The sequence below is a fragment of the Rhinopithecus roxellana genome, chromosome 16, assembly GCF_007565055.1.
Source record: "Rhinopithecus roxellana isolate Shanxi Qingling chromosome 16, ASM756505v1, whole genome shotgun sequence".
Classification (NCBI taxonomy): Eukaryota; Metazoa; Chordata; class Mammalia; order Primates; family Cercopithecidae; genus Rhinopithecus; species Rhinopithecus roxellana.
The window spans coordinates 99,307,418-99,321,800 of NC_044564.1; the positions used below are offsets into that span (position 1 = coordinate 99,307,418).

General features: G+C 42.8%; 1 protein-coding gene across 1 annotated transcript in view; it reads right to left on the reverse strand.

Annotated features, from left to right (window-relative positions):
• MAPKAP1 (MAPK associated protein 1) overlaps positions 1 to 14,383 on the reverse strand; it is a 279,446-nt gene that overhangs the window by 154,487 nt on the left and 110,576 nt on the right. Inside the window, 1 exon segment of the mRNA XM_010365871.2 lies at positions 2,291 to 2,463. Within this exon segment, the coding sequence (XP_010364173.1) occupies positions 2,291 to 2,463 (173 nt within the window).

Sequence of the window (14,383 nt, forward strand, 5' to 3'; positions counted from 1 at the left end):
ATACTAATTCTACCACTTATTGTGTGATTTAAGAAAGCTACTTAGCCTCTCTAAGTTTAGTTTCCTCATCTATAAAATGTACATCATCATAGTTCAACTCCTATCTCTGTTACTTACTAGCTGTGTAACCCTAGGCAAGCTCCTCTCTTGATTTCAGTGCCTGCCCTAAGTAATGTTTTAAGAATCACATCAAAGGCTGGGCGCGGTGGCTCACGCCGGTAATCCCAGCACTTTGGGAGGCCGAGGCAGGCAGATCACGAGGTCAGGAGATCGAGACCATCCTGGTTAACACGGTGAAACCCCGTCTCTACTAAAAATACAAAAAATTAGCCAGGCATGGTGGCGGGTGCCTATAGTCCCAGCTACTCGAGAGGCTGTGGTAGGAGAATGGCGTGAACCCGGGAGGCAGAGCGTGCAGCGAGCCAAGATCGTGCCACTGCACTCCAGCCTGGGCGACAGAGCGAGACTCTGTCTCAAAAAAAAAGAATTACATCAGACAACATCTATAAAGTCATCAGTTCTGTGACACCTTTTCCTGTTTCCTTGTTCCCACTTCATGCAGAAAAAGGAGGCCCTCACAGCTCACCCTTGAGGAGTGGTGCTGACTGAACCATTTTCTAAGCCTAGGTGGCATCTTGGTAAAAGGCTTTCTCTGCCACCAGAGCTTTGTGTCCACAACTCATTCAGGCAAAGTGGAGGGCAATGTCAATAAGAATTTTTTGTTTTGTTTTGTTTTGTTTTTTTTGTTTTGAGTCGGAGTCTCGCTCTGTCGCCCAGGCTGGAGTGCAGTGGCCGGATCTCAGCTCACTGCAAGCTCCGCCTCCCGGGTTTACGCCATTCTCCTGCCTCAGCCTCCCGAGTAGCTGGGACTACAGGCGCCTGCCAACTCGCCCGGCTAGTTTTTTGTATTTTTTAGTAGAGACGGGGTTTCGCCGTGTTAGCTAGGCTGGTCTTGATCTCCTGACCTCGCGATCCACCCGTCTCGGCCTCCCAAAGTGCTGGGATTACAGGCTTGAGCCACCGCGCCTGGCCAATGTCAATAAGAATTTGAAAAAATGATTTTATGTGTCATATTTAATTTACCTAAAGAAATTTAATATACCTAAAGAAAAATAAAAACAACTAACTATTGGACTGGATCACGCTAACTCCAGAAATGTGAGAGGAGAAGAGAACATCTCCGTGAAAATCCTTCTTTTTTTTTTTTTGACACGGAGTCTCGCTCTGTCACCAGGCTGGAGTGCAGTGGCGCAATCTCGGCTCACTGCAACCTCCGCAGTGATTCTCAAGTGATTCTCCTGCCTCAGTCTTGTGAGTAGCTGGGATTACAGATGGTCGCCACCACGTCTGGCTAATTTTTGTATTTCAGTAGAGAAAGGGTTTCACCATGTTGGCCAGGCTGGTCTCAAACTCCTAACCTCACGTGATCCGCCCACCTAGGCCTTCCAAGGTGCTGGGATTACACGTGTGCCCAGCTGAGAGTCAAATTTTAAAATGAAGGCATCTACTACATTTTGCTGTGTTCTAAACACTACTGCTGGAAAGAACATGTAAAACTAGAAGAGAATGCCTGTCAGAAGAAATTCAAGTAGGGGAGAGGCAATGTAGCAAAGCACTTTAAAGTTCAAATTATAACGTAGAGGCATAGAGAGCCTACTTTCAAGCACTACATTTTAAATATAATTATTTAATGAAGAACAGAGCCTAGTGACTGAGAGAAAATTAGAGCCATTAACTGATAAAGAAAACTAAAATTCAGACCAAAGGTTCTATAAAAGGCAGAAGGAAATAATGCAAAAACCTTGGCATCAAACAGACCTGGAATCAAATCCTGACTCTGCCATCTCTCACTGTGCAACCTTCAGCCAGTAACAGCTCTGAACCTGAGCTTCCACCTCTGCAGAATGAGGATCATTACCCTCGCCTCCCAGGGAGCTGGGAGGATCCAACGAGATTCCAGATACCAGCTATGAAGTGCCCAGCCCAGTGCCCAATGCATAGTTGGTGCTCCAAAAACATCAATCCCCTCCCATTCCCTTCCAGGTTGCTTTATTAGCAGGGATCATAAAAGGGTTTGGAAATTACTAAAAATCCATGTTCTCATGTCTATAATTCACAAACTTCTAAGTTTATTTTGCAAGCTGATTCTCTGAGATGCACAGGCACAAGACCTGGTGAGCACCCAGAGCTGGATCAGTGCAGAGGTGTGTGGTTCCAGGCCAATGCCTAGAAAGACTGACCAGCCAAGAGACTGCCAGAAACTAGAGCAGCCAAAAAGAGAATGGATTACTTGAGCTTCGGCTCCCGTCCTTCGCTTGTATACTGCCAGCAGATGAGCCCAATCAGGTCCTGCACCCTGGCGCTGGCCATTGTCACCACGGTCATTGGCAGCAGTCTGTCCTGGCTCGAGTGCAGAGGGAGGTAGACATCGATCTTCTTGGTTGCCGTTGTACCTACATGACCCTGTGGACAGAGCACACACGTAAGAGCAAAGCACACTGCCACAGTTATACAGACCCTACTGCACAGCCATTTTTCATCCTTGCTATACAGACCTGCTGTGAGCGTGGAATGGTCCCAAAGTGGAAACACTGTCAAGTTTCAAGGATGTTTTTTTCTTAAATTTTCATTTTCTAATAAACGAATGGATTGGGATCTGCCAGCAGGAAGGTAAATGGGCACTACAACTAAGAGGAACAAATAAGAGTGGTGAGCAGAATTGATGTTTGGTGTTAGGAGACTGGCTAGGCTACTAACTCAGTGTGTCCTTGGACCTTAGCACTAGGTGTCTCTCTGGCAACTGCCTTGTCCCTCCTTGAGACAATGAGATGAGCTGCCTGGGAAGCTGCCATACTCTTCCAGGAAGGATTCAGGCCCGCAGCACTGAAACAAGTGCTTGCCTTCTCAGAGACTATGGGGGGCTAGTTCCACTACACAGTACATCTGTTTCCTTCAGTACCACACAGGTTCAAGGGCCCTTTGGTCCTCCATTATCACCCTAACTACCATCCCCACACTGCTGGATATATTCCCACTCCCTCACACACCTACCACTCCTCCCGCCTGTGTGTTCCACTCTGCCCTCGAGAGCTCTTGTGCTAATCAGCAAACACCCATAAATCCTCAGCTGCTTTTTAAAACCATTTCCTCTACCTCTTGGGACTTCACTGAACCTGCTGTTGAGGATACTGCCTCCTCTGATGTCCTGTTAAAAGAGGACTGCTTTGCGTTTTTTTTTTTTTTTTTTTTTTTTTTTTTTTTAAATAACCCCTGCACCCTCAAGGCATGCAAGAGTAGGCATCCTTGCCCCTGCTAACACTTCCAATCTAGTACTTTCTCTTTCATGAAAAAATCCTTGTTCTTTTGAGACCCAGGCCATCCAACGACACCATCCTCTCCCCCTCCTTTTGTGTTTCTGTTATCCGCCAACCTTCTGGCCATTCCCCTCCCTCACAGAAGGCTTGCACGCTGGCTCAGTCTTCCTTCCCACCCATGCAATATGTTCACTACACAGAGTATATAGAAAAGTGTCACAGAAAATGAGTTCAAATCAGAAACTTGATTGTCTCTCACTCCCTCCTATCCCAAGTCACAACAACAGCCCCCCTTATTTTAATAATATCTGCTGCCACCACTAAGCCAGCTGCTCATCTCAACAGTCTTGATGCTTCTTCCTCCCTCACACTGTCTATCTACTCTATTAGGAAGTTCTAACATCTCTACTTCAAAAATACATTTCAATGGGGAAAGCATAGTCTTTTCAACAAATGATGCTGGGACAAGTGGATAGCCAGATGCAAAAGAATGAATTTGGGCTCCTGCCTCATACCACATACAAATATCAGTTCAAAATAAATCAAAGATCTAGATATAACAGGCAAAACTATAAAATTCTTAAAAGGAAACAGGTGTAAATCTTCATAACTTTGGATTAGGCAATGATTTCTTTAATATGATACCAAAAGCATAAAAAACAAAAGAAATAAACCGAACTTCATTAAAATTAAAAACTTTTGTGCCTAGGCCAGGCACAGTAGCTCACGCCTGTAATCCCAGCACTTTGGGAGGCCAAGGCAGGCAGATCACTTGAGGTCAGGAGTTTGAGACCAACCCGGCCAACATGGTGAAACCCCCTCTCTATTAAAAATACAAAAATTAGCCGGGCTTGGTGGCGGGTGCCTGTAGTGCCAGCTGCTGGGGAGGCTGAGGTAGGAGAATTGCCTAAATTCAGGAGGCAGATGTTGAAACGAGCCAACATCATGCCACTGCACTCCAGCCTGGGCGACAGAGTGAGACTCCGCTCAAAACAAAAACAAACAAACAAACAAAAACAACTTTTGTGCCTTAAGGATACTATTAAGATAGTAAAAAGATAATCAAAAGAAAGGCAGAAAACATTCACAAATCATACATCTGGTAAGGCTCTACTATCTAGAATATGTTAAGAAGTCTTATAACTCAACAAGAAGACAAAATTTTTTAATGGGCAAAGATTTGAACAGACATTTCTCCAAAGAAGATATACAAATGACCAATAAACACATGAAAATTGTTCCATATCATTAACCATAATGTAAATTACTTCTTACCCATTAGGGTGGCTATAATTAAAAAAAAGCAAAAACTCCAAACAACAACCCAAAATCTCTAAAAATAGCAAGGATTTGTGAGGATATGGAGAAACTGGAACCCTCAGACACTGTCAGTGGGAATGATGCAGTCATTGTGAAAATGTTCAGCAGTTTCTCAAAATGAAACATAGATTTATCATATGACCAAGCGATTCCATTCCTAGGTATATATTCCAGAGAACTAAAAACATAAGTTCACATTAAAACTTGGACAAAAGTTCACAGCAGCATTATTTATAATAGCCAAAGAATGAAAACCACCCAAATGTCCACTAACTAATGAATGGATAAACAAAATCCATAAGATAGAATATTATTCAGCCAAGAGAAAGAAAGAAGTACTGATACACACAACATGGATGCACCATGAAAACATGCTAAGAGAAGGAAATCAGACATGAAAAGCCACTACTGTATGAACCCATTTATATGAACTGTTCAGAACAGGCAAATCCATAGAGACAGAAAGTAGATTAGTGATTGGCAGAAGATGACAAGGGTGGGAAATTGGGAGGTATGAGGTTTCTTTTGGGGGCGATGGTAATGTGCTGAAATTGGCAGTAACAGTTCATAACATTGTTAATACATTAAATACCACAGAACTGTACACTTTAAAATGGTTAAAATGGTAAATTTTACGTAATGTTTTATCTTAAGAAAAAAAGTGAAAAATATGTATTTCAAAACCATCTCACTTCTTTCCATTTCCACTGCCACCAAAATTACCATCAGGTCTCACCTGAACTATTGTAACAGGTCCCAAATTATCCTACAGTACTTTTGCTTTATCTGATTTGTTCTCTACACACAAGTTAGATCTGTTTTTTAAATTCAGATTTGATCATACTATATCCTGTTTAAATTCCTTCGATGAGTGGCTCCCAAACACCGTGAACAAAATCCAGACTCCTTGCAACATCCAACAAAGCATGGCATGATCTGGCCCTGTCTACCTCTTTAACATCATCCACTGCCACTCCCCCACCTGCTCATCAGACTTCGGCTACACCGGCCTTCTGGAAGCACCCTCAATATACCAGCATGTGTGCCTGTGTGTACCTTGCTTGCATTTCCCACTTCCCAGGGCTTAGCAGGTGCTGTTCACTGTATCTAGAGAGGCTCTTTTTCATGGCTTTGCATGCATGACTCCTCATCCTCTAACGTGTGCCCTTGGGAGGTTACTTAATCTCTCTATGCTTCTGTTTCTTAATATGTAAGAGGAGGAGAACGGTAGGACCTACCTATCATAAGACCCTTATGAGAATTATTATTACTTATTATTATTTATTATTATACAGGGCTCAGCTGTCACTGTTAACACTCCTTTTACAGTTATTCTCTCACACATATCCTGTTCATTTTCTTTAGAGCGTTTAACAATTGAGATGATTTATTTATGTACATCTTTAGTGTATGCTTTTGCCACGAAGTTTCCTCTGAACTTCCATGAGAGCAATGTTAAGGTCTGCTTTGTTTACTGTTCCATACATAATGCCTGGCTCTGTGCCTGGCACACAGAAGACCCTGAGGAAAAAATCTGTTGAACTACAGAATGAATGTATGAATGACTCAAGTGCCTGCCAGGACACATGGTAGGAACTGAATAATGTTAGTTTTCTCCATCCCTCTTGCCCTTCCTCTATGGGTCCATTTCCTGGTCATAGATGAAAGTGGAGGGACTTGACCAATCATATGGTTCCATCTTTAACTCTATAATTCTATCATTCTGAGGTGAAAAAGGTCAGTACAGGGAAAGGAAATAAATGAAGTCAGTTTAAAAAACATTTTTAGAGTAATTCCACTTTGCGTATAATCCAGCATCCATCATTAGATCCACTGATTTTTTTCCCTCAGCCTCATCTGTATGTTATAAAGCAACTAGTAAAAACATAATTATCCTACATAATGCATGCACCCACACTTGTGCTCTCTTGCACATGTGCACTCTTTTTCTCTCTCGTACGCAATCACATGTGGGCACATACACATTCCCTTGCATGGTTTTCAGCTCTTAAATAATAATTTCAATGGCTAACAAAGACTTCACTAAATAACAAGTGTTTTGGCCTGGTCGGGCAGGCAAAGGGTTACAATGCAAACAGTGGGAATCTTTCTGGAGTGGGTTGATAGCCCTCATATTACCCTCCTTTGCAGACCAAGATCAGTTGCTTGTCACTGCTCTCTTTTTATTTCTGTTTATTCCTCTTCCTCCTGAAGCACTAGAACTAAGGAGCTATAGGGATCACAATATCTCAAGATATGAAGACTCAACAAGATGACAAATGTGAATGTCCTTCATAAACTGTAAGGTGCTTTAGAAATGCAGAGCAGATGCCAGAAAGGGCCTCTGTGTTGAAATTAGACCCATTTCTATTACTCAAGCCTACTACAAGGTCACATGAGGCCAAGAACAGGTACTGCAGGAGCCCTAATAATATTGATTACTGTAACAAGAGCTAGCATTTAGGCCAGGTGCAGTGGCTCACGCCTGCAATCCCAGCACTTTGGGAGGAAAAGGCGGGTGGATCCCCTGGGGTCAGGCGTTCGAGACCAGCCTGGACAACATGGTGAAACCCCGTCTCTACTACAAATACAAAAATTAGCTGGGTGTGGTGGCGGTCACCTGTAATCCCAGCTACCGAGGAGGCTGAGGGAGGAGAATCGTTTGAAACTGGGAGGCAGAAGTTGCAGTGAGCCGAGATGGCACCACTGCATTCCGGCCTGGGCAACAAGAGCGAAACTCTGTCTCCAAAAAAAAAAAAAAAAAAAAAAAAAAGGGTGGGGGGTGGGGGGGGCTAGCATTTACTGAGAGCTGTTAAGTAAACTCTGCTAAATGTTTGCCTAATTATATCATTTAATTCATACAATAACTCTAAGAAATAGGGTTCTATCATAACCTTTTTTTCTTTTTTTTGAGACAGTCTCGCTCTGTTGCCCAGACTGGAGTGCTGTGGCACAATCTCAGTTCAATGCAACCTCCACCTCCCAGGTTCAAGCAATTCTTGGGCTTCAGCTACCCAAGTAGCTGAGATTGCAGGCACATGCCACCACATCCAGCTACTTTCTGTATTTTTGGTAGAGACAAGGTTTTGCCATGTTGGCCAGGCTGGTCTCGAACTCCTGACCTCAAGTGATCCGCCTGCCTCAGCCTCCCAAAATGCTGGGATTACAGGCATGAGTGACCGCAACCTGGCGTAATCTTTGCATTATAGCTGAGAAAACCAAGGCTTACAAGGCTGCAGTCATCTGCTCAACATCCAATAACCAAGGTGGAAGAGCCAAGATTCAAACCTCCTATCAGCCTGACTCCAAAGGCCCTACTGTAAACACCAATGCCTTCTTTCCCTGGACTTACTCTAAATGTATCAATTCCTACTCTTCAAGGCTTGAAAATCATCTCCCTCTTCTTTTCCCCACAAACCTCAGGAAAGCTTTGCCTGAGGAGCTGCTCGAGGAGAGCAGTTAGAAGATGGAGACTCCAGGCCGGGCGCGGTGGCTCAAGCCTGTAATCCCAGCACTTTGGGAGGCCGAGACGGGCGGATCACGAGGTCAGGAGATCGAGACCATCCTGGCTAACACGGTGAAACCCCGTCTCTACTAAAAAATACAAAAAACTAGCCGGGCGAGGTGGCGGGCGCCTGTAGTCCCAGCTACTCGGGAGGCTGAGGCAGGAGAATGGCGTAAACCCGGGAGGCGGAGCTTGCAGTGAGCTGAGATCCGGCCACTGCACTCCAGCCCGGGCGACAGAGCAAGACTCTGTCTCAAAAAAAAAAAAAAAAAAAAGAAGATGGAGACTCCAGGAAACCCTGCCACTGTGAGTTGACTGAAGGGCAGTAACCACTGTTTAAGAAACGAGGACAGATAGTTATATGGTACTCATATGAGTACCATAGAGTACTCTTCTCTATTTATTCTAAAGAGTAAAGTACTCTTTACTATCCTCTATTTCATAGTAAAATAGAAAGTGGGGCAAAAACTATTGGAATAAATATGATAGATACTTATTAAATGAATGAAGCACTTTATATCTTTTTAATCTTCTAATTCCATCTTGAGGAACTGATGGTGGGAAAAGTGCCTTGCACACTGAAATTACATATTTTTTAATAAGGAGACTGTCTTCTGAAAAAGCTCAAGGTGGTGGCAGTTAGCTCTAATAGTCCCTATGTTACAGTATTTAGAAGGAATCATCTAAAACATAAAATAATCCATCAACATAATAAAATGTAATTAACTTATTTTAAAAAATGGTGATTGAAGGATTAAAAGTATTCATCACACATCAAGGCAAGCAATATTCCAAAGATGTCTAAATATGAAAAAGCAACTAGCAATAAACAAAGATCGTGTCCTACAGTTTCACTGCATGGCAAATTTATGTGTTCCACCATACAGGACTGGGGAAATGGCGGCATATTTAGAGCACAGGGAAGGGGGCAACACAGAGAAAGTGTTGCCACAGGGAAACTGGCTTAGCTTTATGTTCCTCATTCTCTCACGCATTCAACAAACACCAGCTGAAACATCATGCTGGGCTCCGAAAACAAAGTCCACTGACATACAACGCAGACCAGACCCTCACCAAACTGTTCTGCTGAAGGTCTCACTGTACAATGTCACAAAAGCTTTAAGAAGGGGAAAGTCCAGTCTGTCAAGAGAGCCCAGAAGCAACCCACGCTAAAGGGGGCTAGTAAAGGCCTCTTAGATACAAAAATGTACCCTTTCATCCTTTTTCTTACCCAAGAAAAAGATGCTTATTGTATTTACCAACTATGCCAATACACCAAAAGGTGAGCAGTAGTTCCCTCTGAGACATGGGATTATCAGTGATTTTAATTTTCTGGTTTATAGTTTTCTGTATTTTCTATAATATACATGTATTACTTTCACAATTAGAAGCAAAATTATAAATATTATAAACTAAAAAGGAGATAAAAAGAATAAGAGTACCATTCAGGGCTTAAAAGTTTTAAGTGAAGGAAAGAGAGATGGATTTTGAAAGTGTAGCCTATGTTAAGGCATCAGGTAAGCATCATTAAGAACATACTATGTGCTCTGACAGGCTGCTGGAAAAAGTAAGTTGAAATATAACTCAAAAAAAAAAAAAAAAAGAAAGAAAAGAAGGAAAATATAACTCAGGGCTGGGCATGGTGGCTCACGCCCACAATTCCAGCACTTTGGGAGGCCAAGGCGGGCAGACCACCCGAGGTCAGGAGTCCAGACCAGCCTGGCCAACATGGTAAAATACAAAAATACTAAATATATTAGAAATACAAAAATTAGCCAGGCATGGTGGCATGTGCCTATAGTCCCAGCTACCCCAGAGGCTGAGACACGAGAATTGCCTGAACCCAGAAGGAAGACGTTGCAGTGAGCCAAGATCATGCCACTGCACTCCAACTTGGGGGACAGAGTGAGACTGTCTCAAAGAAAGAAAGAAAGAAAAAGAAAGAAAATATAACTCAGATACCTTACTATGGCAGGTTAAGTAATTTTTATCAAAGAAAAAGAAAACGGCAAGGCGCAGTGGCTCAGGCCCATAATCCTGGCACTTTGGGAGGCCAAGGCAGATGGATTGCTTGAGCTCAGGAGTTTGAGACCAGCCTGGGCAACATGGTGAGACCCCGTCTCTATTAAAATACAAAAAATTAGCCGGGCATGGTGGCATGTGCCTGTAGTCCCAGCTACTTGAGAGGCTGAGGCAGGAGAATTGCTTGAACCCGGGAGGCAGAGGTTGTGGTGAGCCGAGATCATGCCACTGCACTCCAGCCTGGGATGGAGCGAGACTCTGTCTCAAAAAAAAAAAAAAAAAAAAAAAAAAAAAAAAAAAAAAAGAAACAGAAACAGGAAAAGGAAAAGAAAAAGAAAAAAAAAAGGTAATAAATTGACAATCAGCTGACAATTTGAAGTTGAACAACATTCTCCGGAGCAGCTCCTAAATCAGGAAATGCCCCAAGGCAGGTTTGAGAACAAACAGAAAAGTACTTCCTATAGCAAAACTTTCTCAGCAGAAATGCAACTCATGAGGACCAACCAGACTCAACTTCATATCCCACAGCCTCTCCCTGACCTGATGGCTTTGCAAATGCAGTTAGAATCTGAAATTTAACATATCCAACACCGATTTCTTCTTCACTGGCATGTCTGTCATTCTATACTCTATCTCAACTAAGGCTTTCATCATCTATTCTTGTCATGCAAGCTAGGAATCCTAATTCCTCTTTCTGTCTCACACTCTACCATCCAAATGCCTCGGAAATGTCTCCCAAATCTCTCTCATTCCCATGCTTATTGCCAATGCCCCAGTTCAGGCTTCATCAGCTTCGTCATCCGTCAGTGAGACCACTGCAGCAATCTCCAACTATCTCTTTATTTTAAAAAATCCTTCTCTCTCCAAATCTTTCTTTCCTTATTGCCACCAATGTGATTTTTCTCAAATCACAGACCATGCCAGTCATGTAGAAACATATGATGGCCTAGTGCTAGCATTCCAACTCCTTAGATGGCATTTAATGCCCTTCACAATCTGGTCCCTCATATCATTGCTGATGTACACTGAACAGTAATTAAGAGCACAGACTCGGGGTCAGCTAGGTCCAGGTCAGAATTCTGGCTTTACCACTTCCTTAGCTGCTAGACCTTAGACTTTGGGCAAGTAACCTCACCTCTTCAGAACTTCCATTTACCCACTTGGAAAGCAAATAAGATGTATCTAAAATGCCTGCCACACAGTCACTGATCAAGAAACATAGCTCTTCTTCTGTCCTTCAATTAAAATACCTCCTCTTCCAAGAAGGTAGAAGCCCAAATTCCCTCTTCTCTCCTCCCCTAACAATTTGATTTGCACAGACTTACAGTTTCACTTTTTTCTGTAACTACTCTCACCACCTCCTTCCCCACACCCTCTCATTCAGCTATGAATTACATAAAGGGAAAAATAGCCTCATCCATTTTGTATCCTCCTAGAGCCTACAACACAGCAGGGGTTTCACGCTACCTGGCTAAATCAAAAGGACTCTGCAGACTCTCTTTCAGAATGGACCCACCAGACCTGCCAATTCTCTATCCCAGGTAGAGGGGCTATACCTCTTCTACTTCCCAGCCCCTGTTCTTCAGAAACACTCTTTCCTCTCTGAAACATCCCCAGCACCTAACAAAGGGCCCGACATAGTTACTTACACATATTGATGGAATAAACGATTAATATTCTTTTAACACATGATTTAAACACTTGCATTATATTATAGCATATGGTGGTACCACCTATTCTTCAATTGTTAGAAATGGAAGCTGTTTACAGTATTCCATTATTATAAATAATCTCATAAACATTTTCCTATACAAATGTGAACATATTTCTAGAAGAAGATTACTAGGTCAAAGAGTATGAATTGTGTTTTGTAACTTGTGATATATACTGGAAAAGCTCAGTCTTTTAAAAAGTGTCTCTAGGCCAATTATGAAATATCAATACTATGAACCAAAGGTTATCCAATTAATTATTAGCTCATAAAATGGGAAAACTTAAAAATCTAAATTAACTTCTAATACACAGAATGTTAACAGATATAGAATTGAAATACATGTATTTGAACATGCTGATAATAAAACATTATCTAGAGCAGCTTTTTTCTTAGCTGATCCTATTAATTAAAATAATATACATTAGCTGATTATCATAAAATTAATTTCAAAATCATATACCTGATAGTTTCCAAAGTAGGGGAAGTAGAAAGAATACAGATGGGATTTAGTTCAAAATAATCTTGAATTAAGAAATACCATGCTATGTTTGTCAGCTTAGTCCTTTCTGTCTGTGGACACACCGAGGAAGCATCGTTAAAGTCTCTCTTTTCCCTGCCGTCCTAAGTCAGAGTCTCCTAAAGAGCCCGAACAACTGAGGAAGCTCTTCATGGGAGGGTTGAGCTTTGAAACAACTGATGAGAGCGTGAGGAGCCATTCTGAGCAATGGGGAACGCTCTCGGACTGTGTAGTAATGACAGATTCCAACACCAAGCACTCCAGGGGCTGTGGGTTTGTCACATATGCCACTGTGGAGGAGGTGGACGCAGCCATGAATGCAAGGCCACACAAGGTGGACGGAAGAGTTGTGGAACCAAAGAGAGCTGTCTCAAGAGAAGATTCTCAAAGACCAGGTGCCTACTTAACTGTGAAAAAGATATTTGTTGGTGGCATTAAAGTAGACACTGAAGAACATCACCTGCGAGATTATTTAGAACAGTAAGGAAAAACTGAAGTGATTGAAATCACAATTGACTGAGGCAGTGGCAAGAAAAGGGGCCTTGCCTTTGTAACCTTTGACGGCCATGACTCCGTGGAAAAGATTGTCATTCAGAAATACCATCCTGTGAATGGCCACAACCGTGAAGTCAGGAAAGCCCCGTCAAAGCAAGAGATGGCGAGTGCTTCATCCAGCCAGAGAGGTCGAAGTGGCTCTGGAAACTTTGGTGGTGGTTGTGGAGGTGATTTAGGTAGGAATGACAACTTCGGTCGTGGAGGAAACTTCAGTGGTCGTGGTGGCTTTGGTGGCAACCATGGTGGTGGTGGATATGGTGGCAGTGGAGATGGCTATAATGGATTTGGTACCGATGGAGGCAATTCTGGAGGGTGGTGGAAGCTACAATGATTCTGGCAATTACAACAATCAGTCTTCAAATTTTGGACCCATAAAGGGAGGAAACTTTGGAGGCAGAAGCTCTGGCGGCTATGGTGGTGGAGGCCAGTACTTTCCCAAACCATGAAACCAAGGCGGCTATGGCGGTTCCAGTAACAGCAGTAGCTACAGCAGTGGCAGAAGATTTTAATTACTTCCAGCAAACAAAGCTTAAAAGGAGAGGAGAGCCAGAGAAGTGACAGGGAAGCTACAGGTTACAACAGATTTGTGAACTCAGCCAAGCAGAGTGGTGGCAAGGCCCACCTGCTATAAAGAAGACATGTTTTAGACAAATATGTGTATGGGCAAAAAACTCGAGGACTGTATTTGTGACTAATTGCATAACAGGTTATTTTAGTTTTTGTTCTGTGGAAAATGTAAAGCATTCCAACAAAGGATTTTAATGTAGAGTTTTTTTTTTGTACTCATGCTGTTGATTGCTAAATGTAACAGTCTGATCATGACACTGAACAAATGTGTCTTAAAAAAAAAAAAAAAAAAAGGCCAGACACGGTGGCTCACGCCTGTAATCCCAGTACTTTGGGAGGCCGAGGTGGGAGGATCACGAGGTCAGGAGATCAAGACCATCCTGGCTAACACAGTGAAACCCTGTCTCTACTAAAAAAAACACAAAAAATTAGTCGGGCGTGGTGGCAGGCACCTGTAGTCCCAGCTACTTGGGAGGCTGAGAAGAATGGTGTGAACCCGGGAGGTGGAGCTTGCAGTGAGCCGAGATTGCGCCACTGCATTCCAGCCTGGGAGACAGAGCAAGACTCCGTCTCAAAAAAAAAAAAAAAAAAAAAAAAAAAAAAAAAAAAAAGAAGAAGAAGAAGAAGAAGAAGAAGAAGAAGAAGAAGAAATATCCAGGCTGGGTACAGTGTCTCATGTCTGTAATCCCAGCACTTTGGGAGGTCGAGGAGGGAGAATCACTTGAGGCCAGGAGTTTGAGACCAGCAACATATCAAGACTCCATCTCCACTTAAAAAAAAAAAAAGAACTTGGCATGATGGCACATGTCTGTAGTCCCAGCTACTCAGGGGGCTGAGGTGGGAGGTTCACTTGATCCTGGGATGTTGAG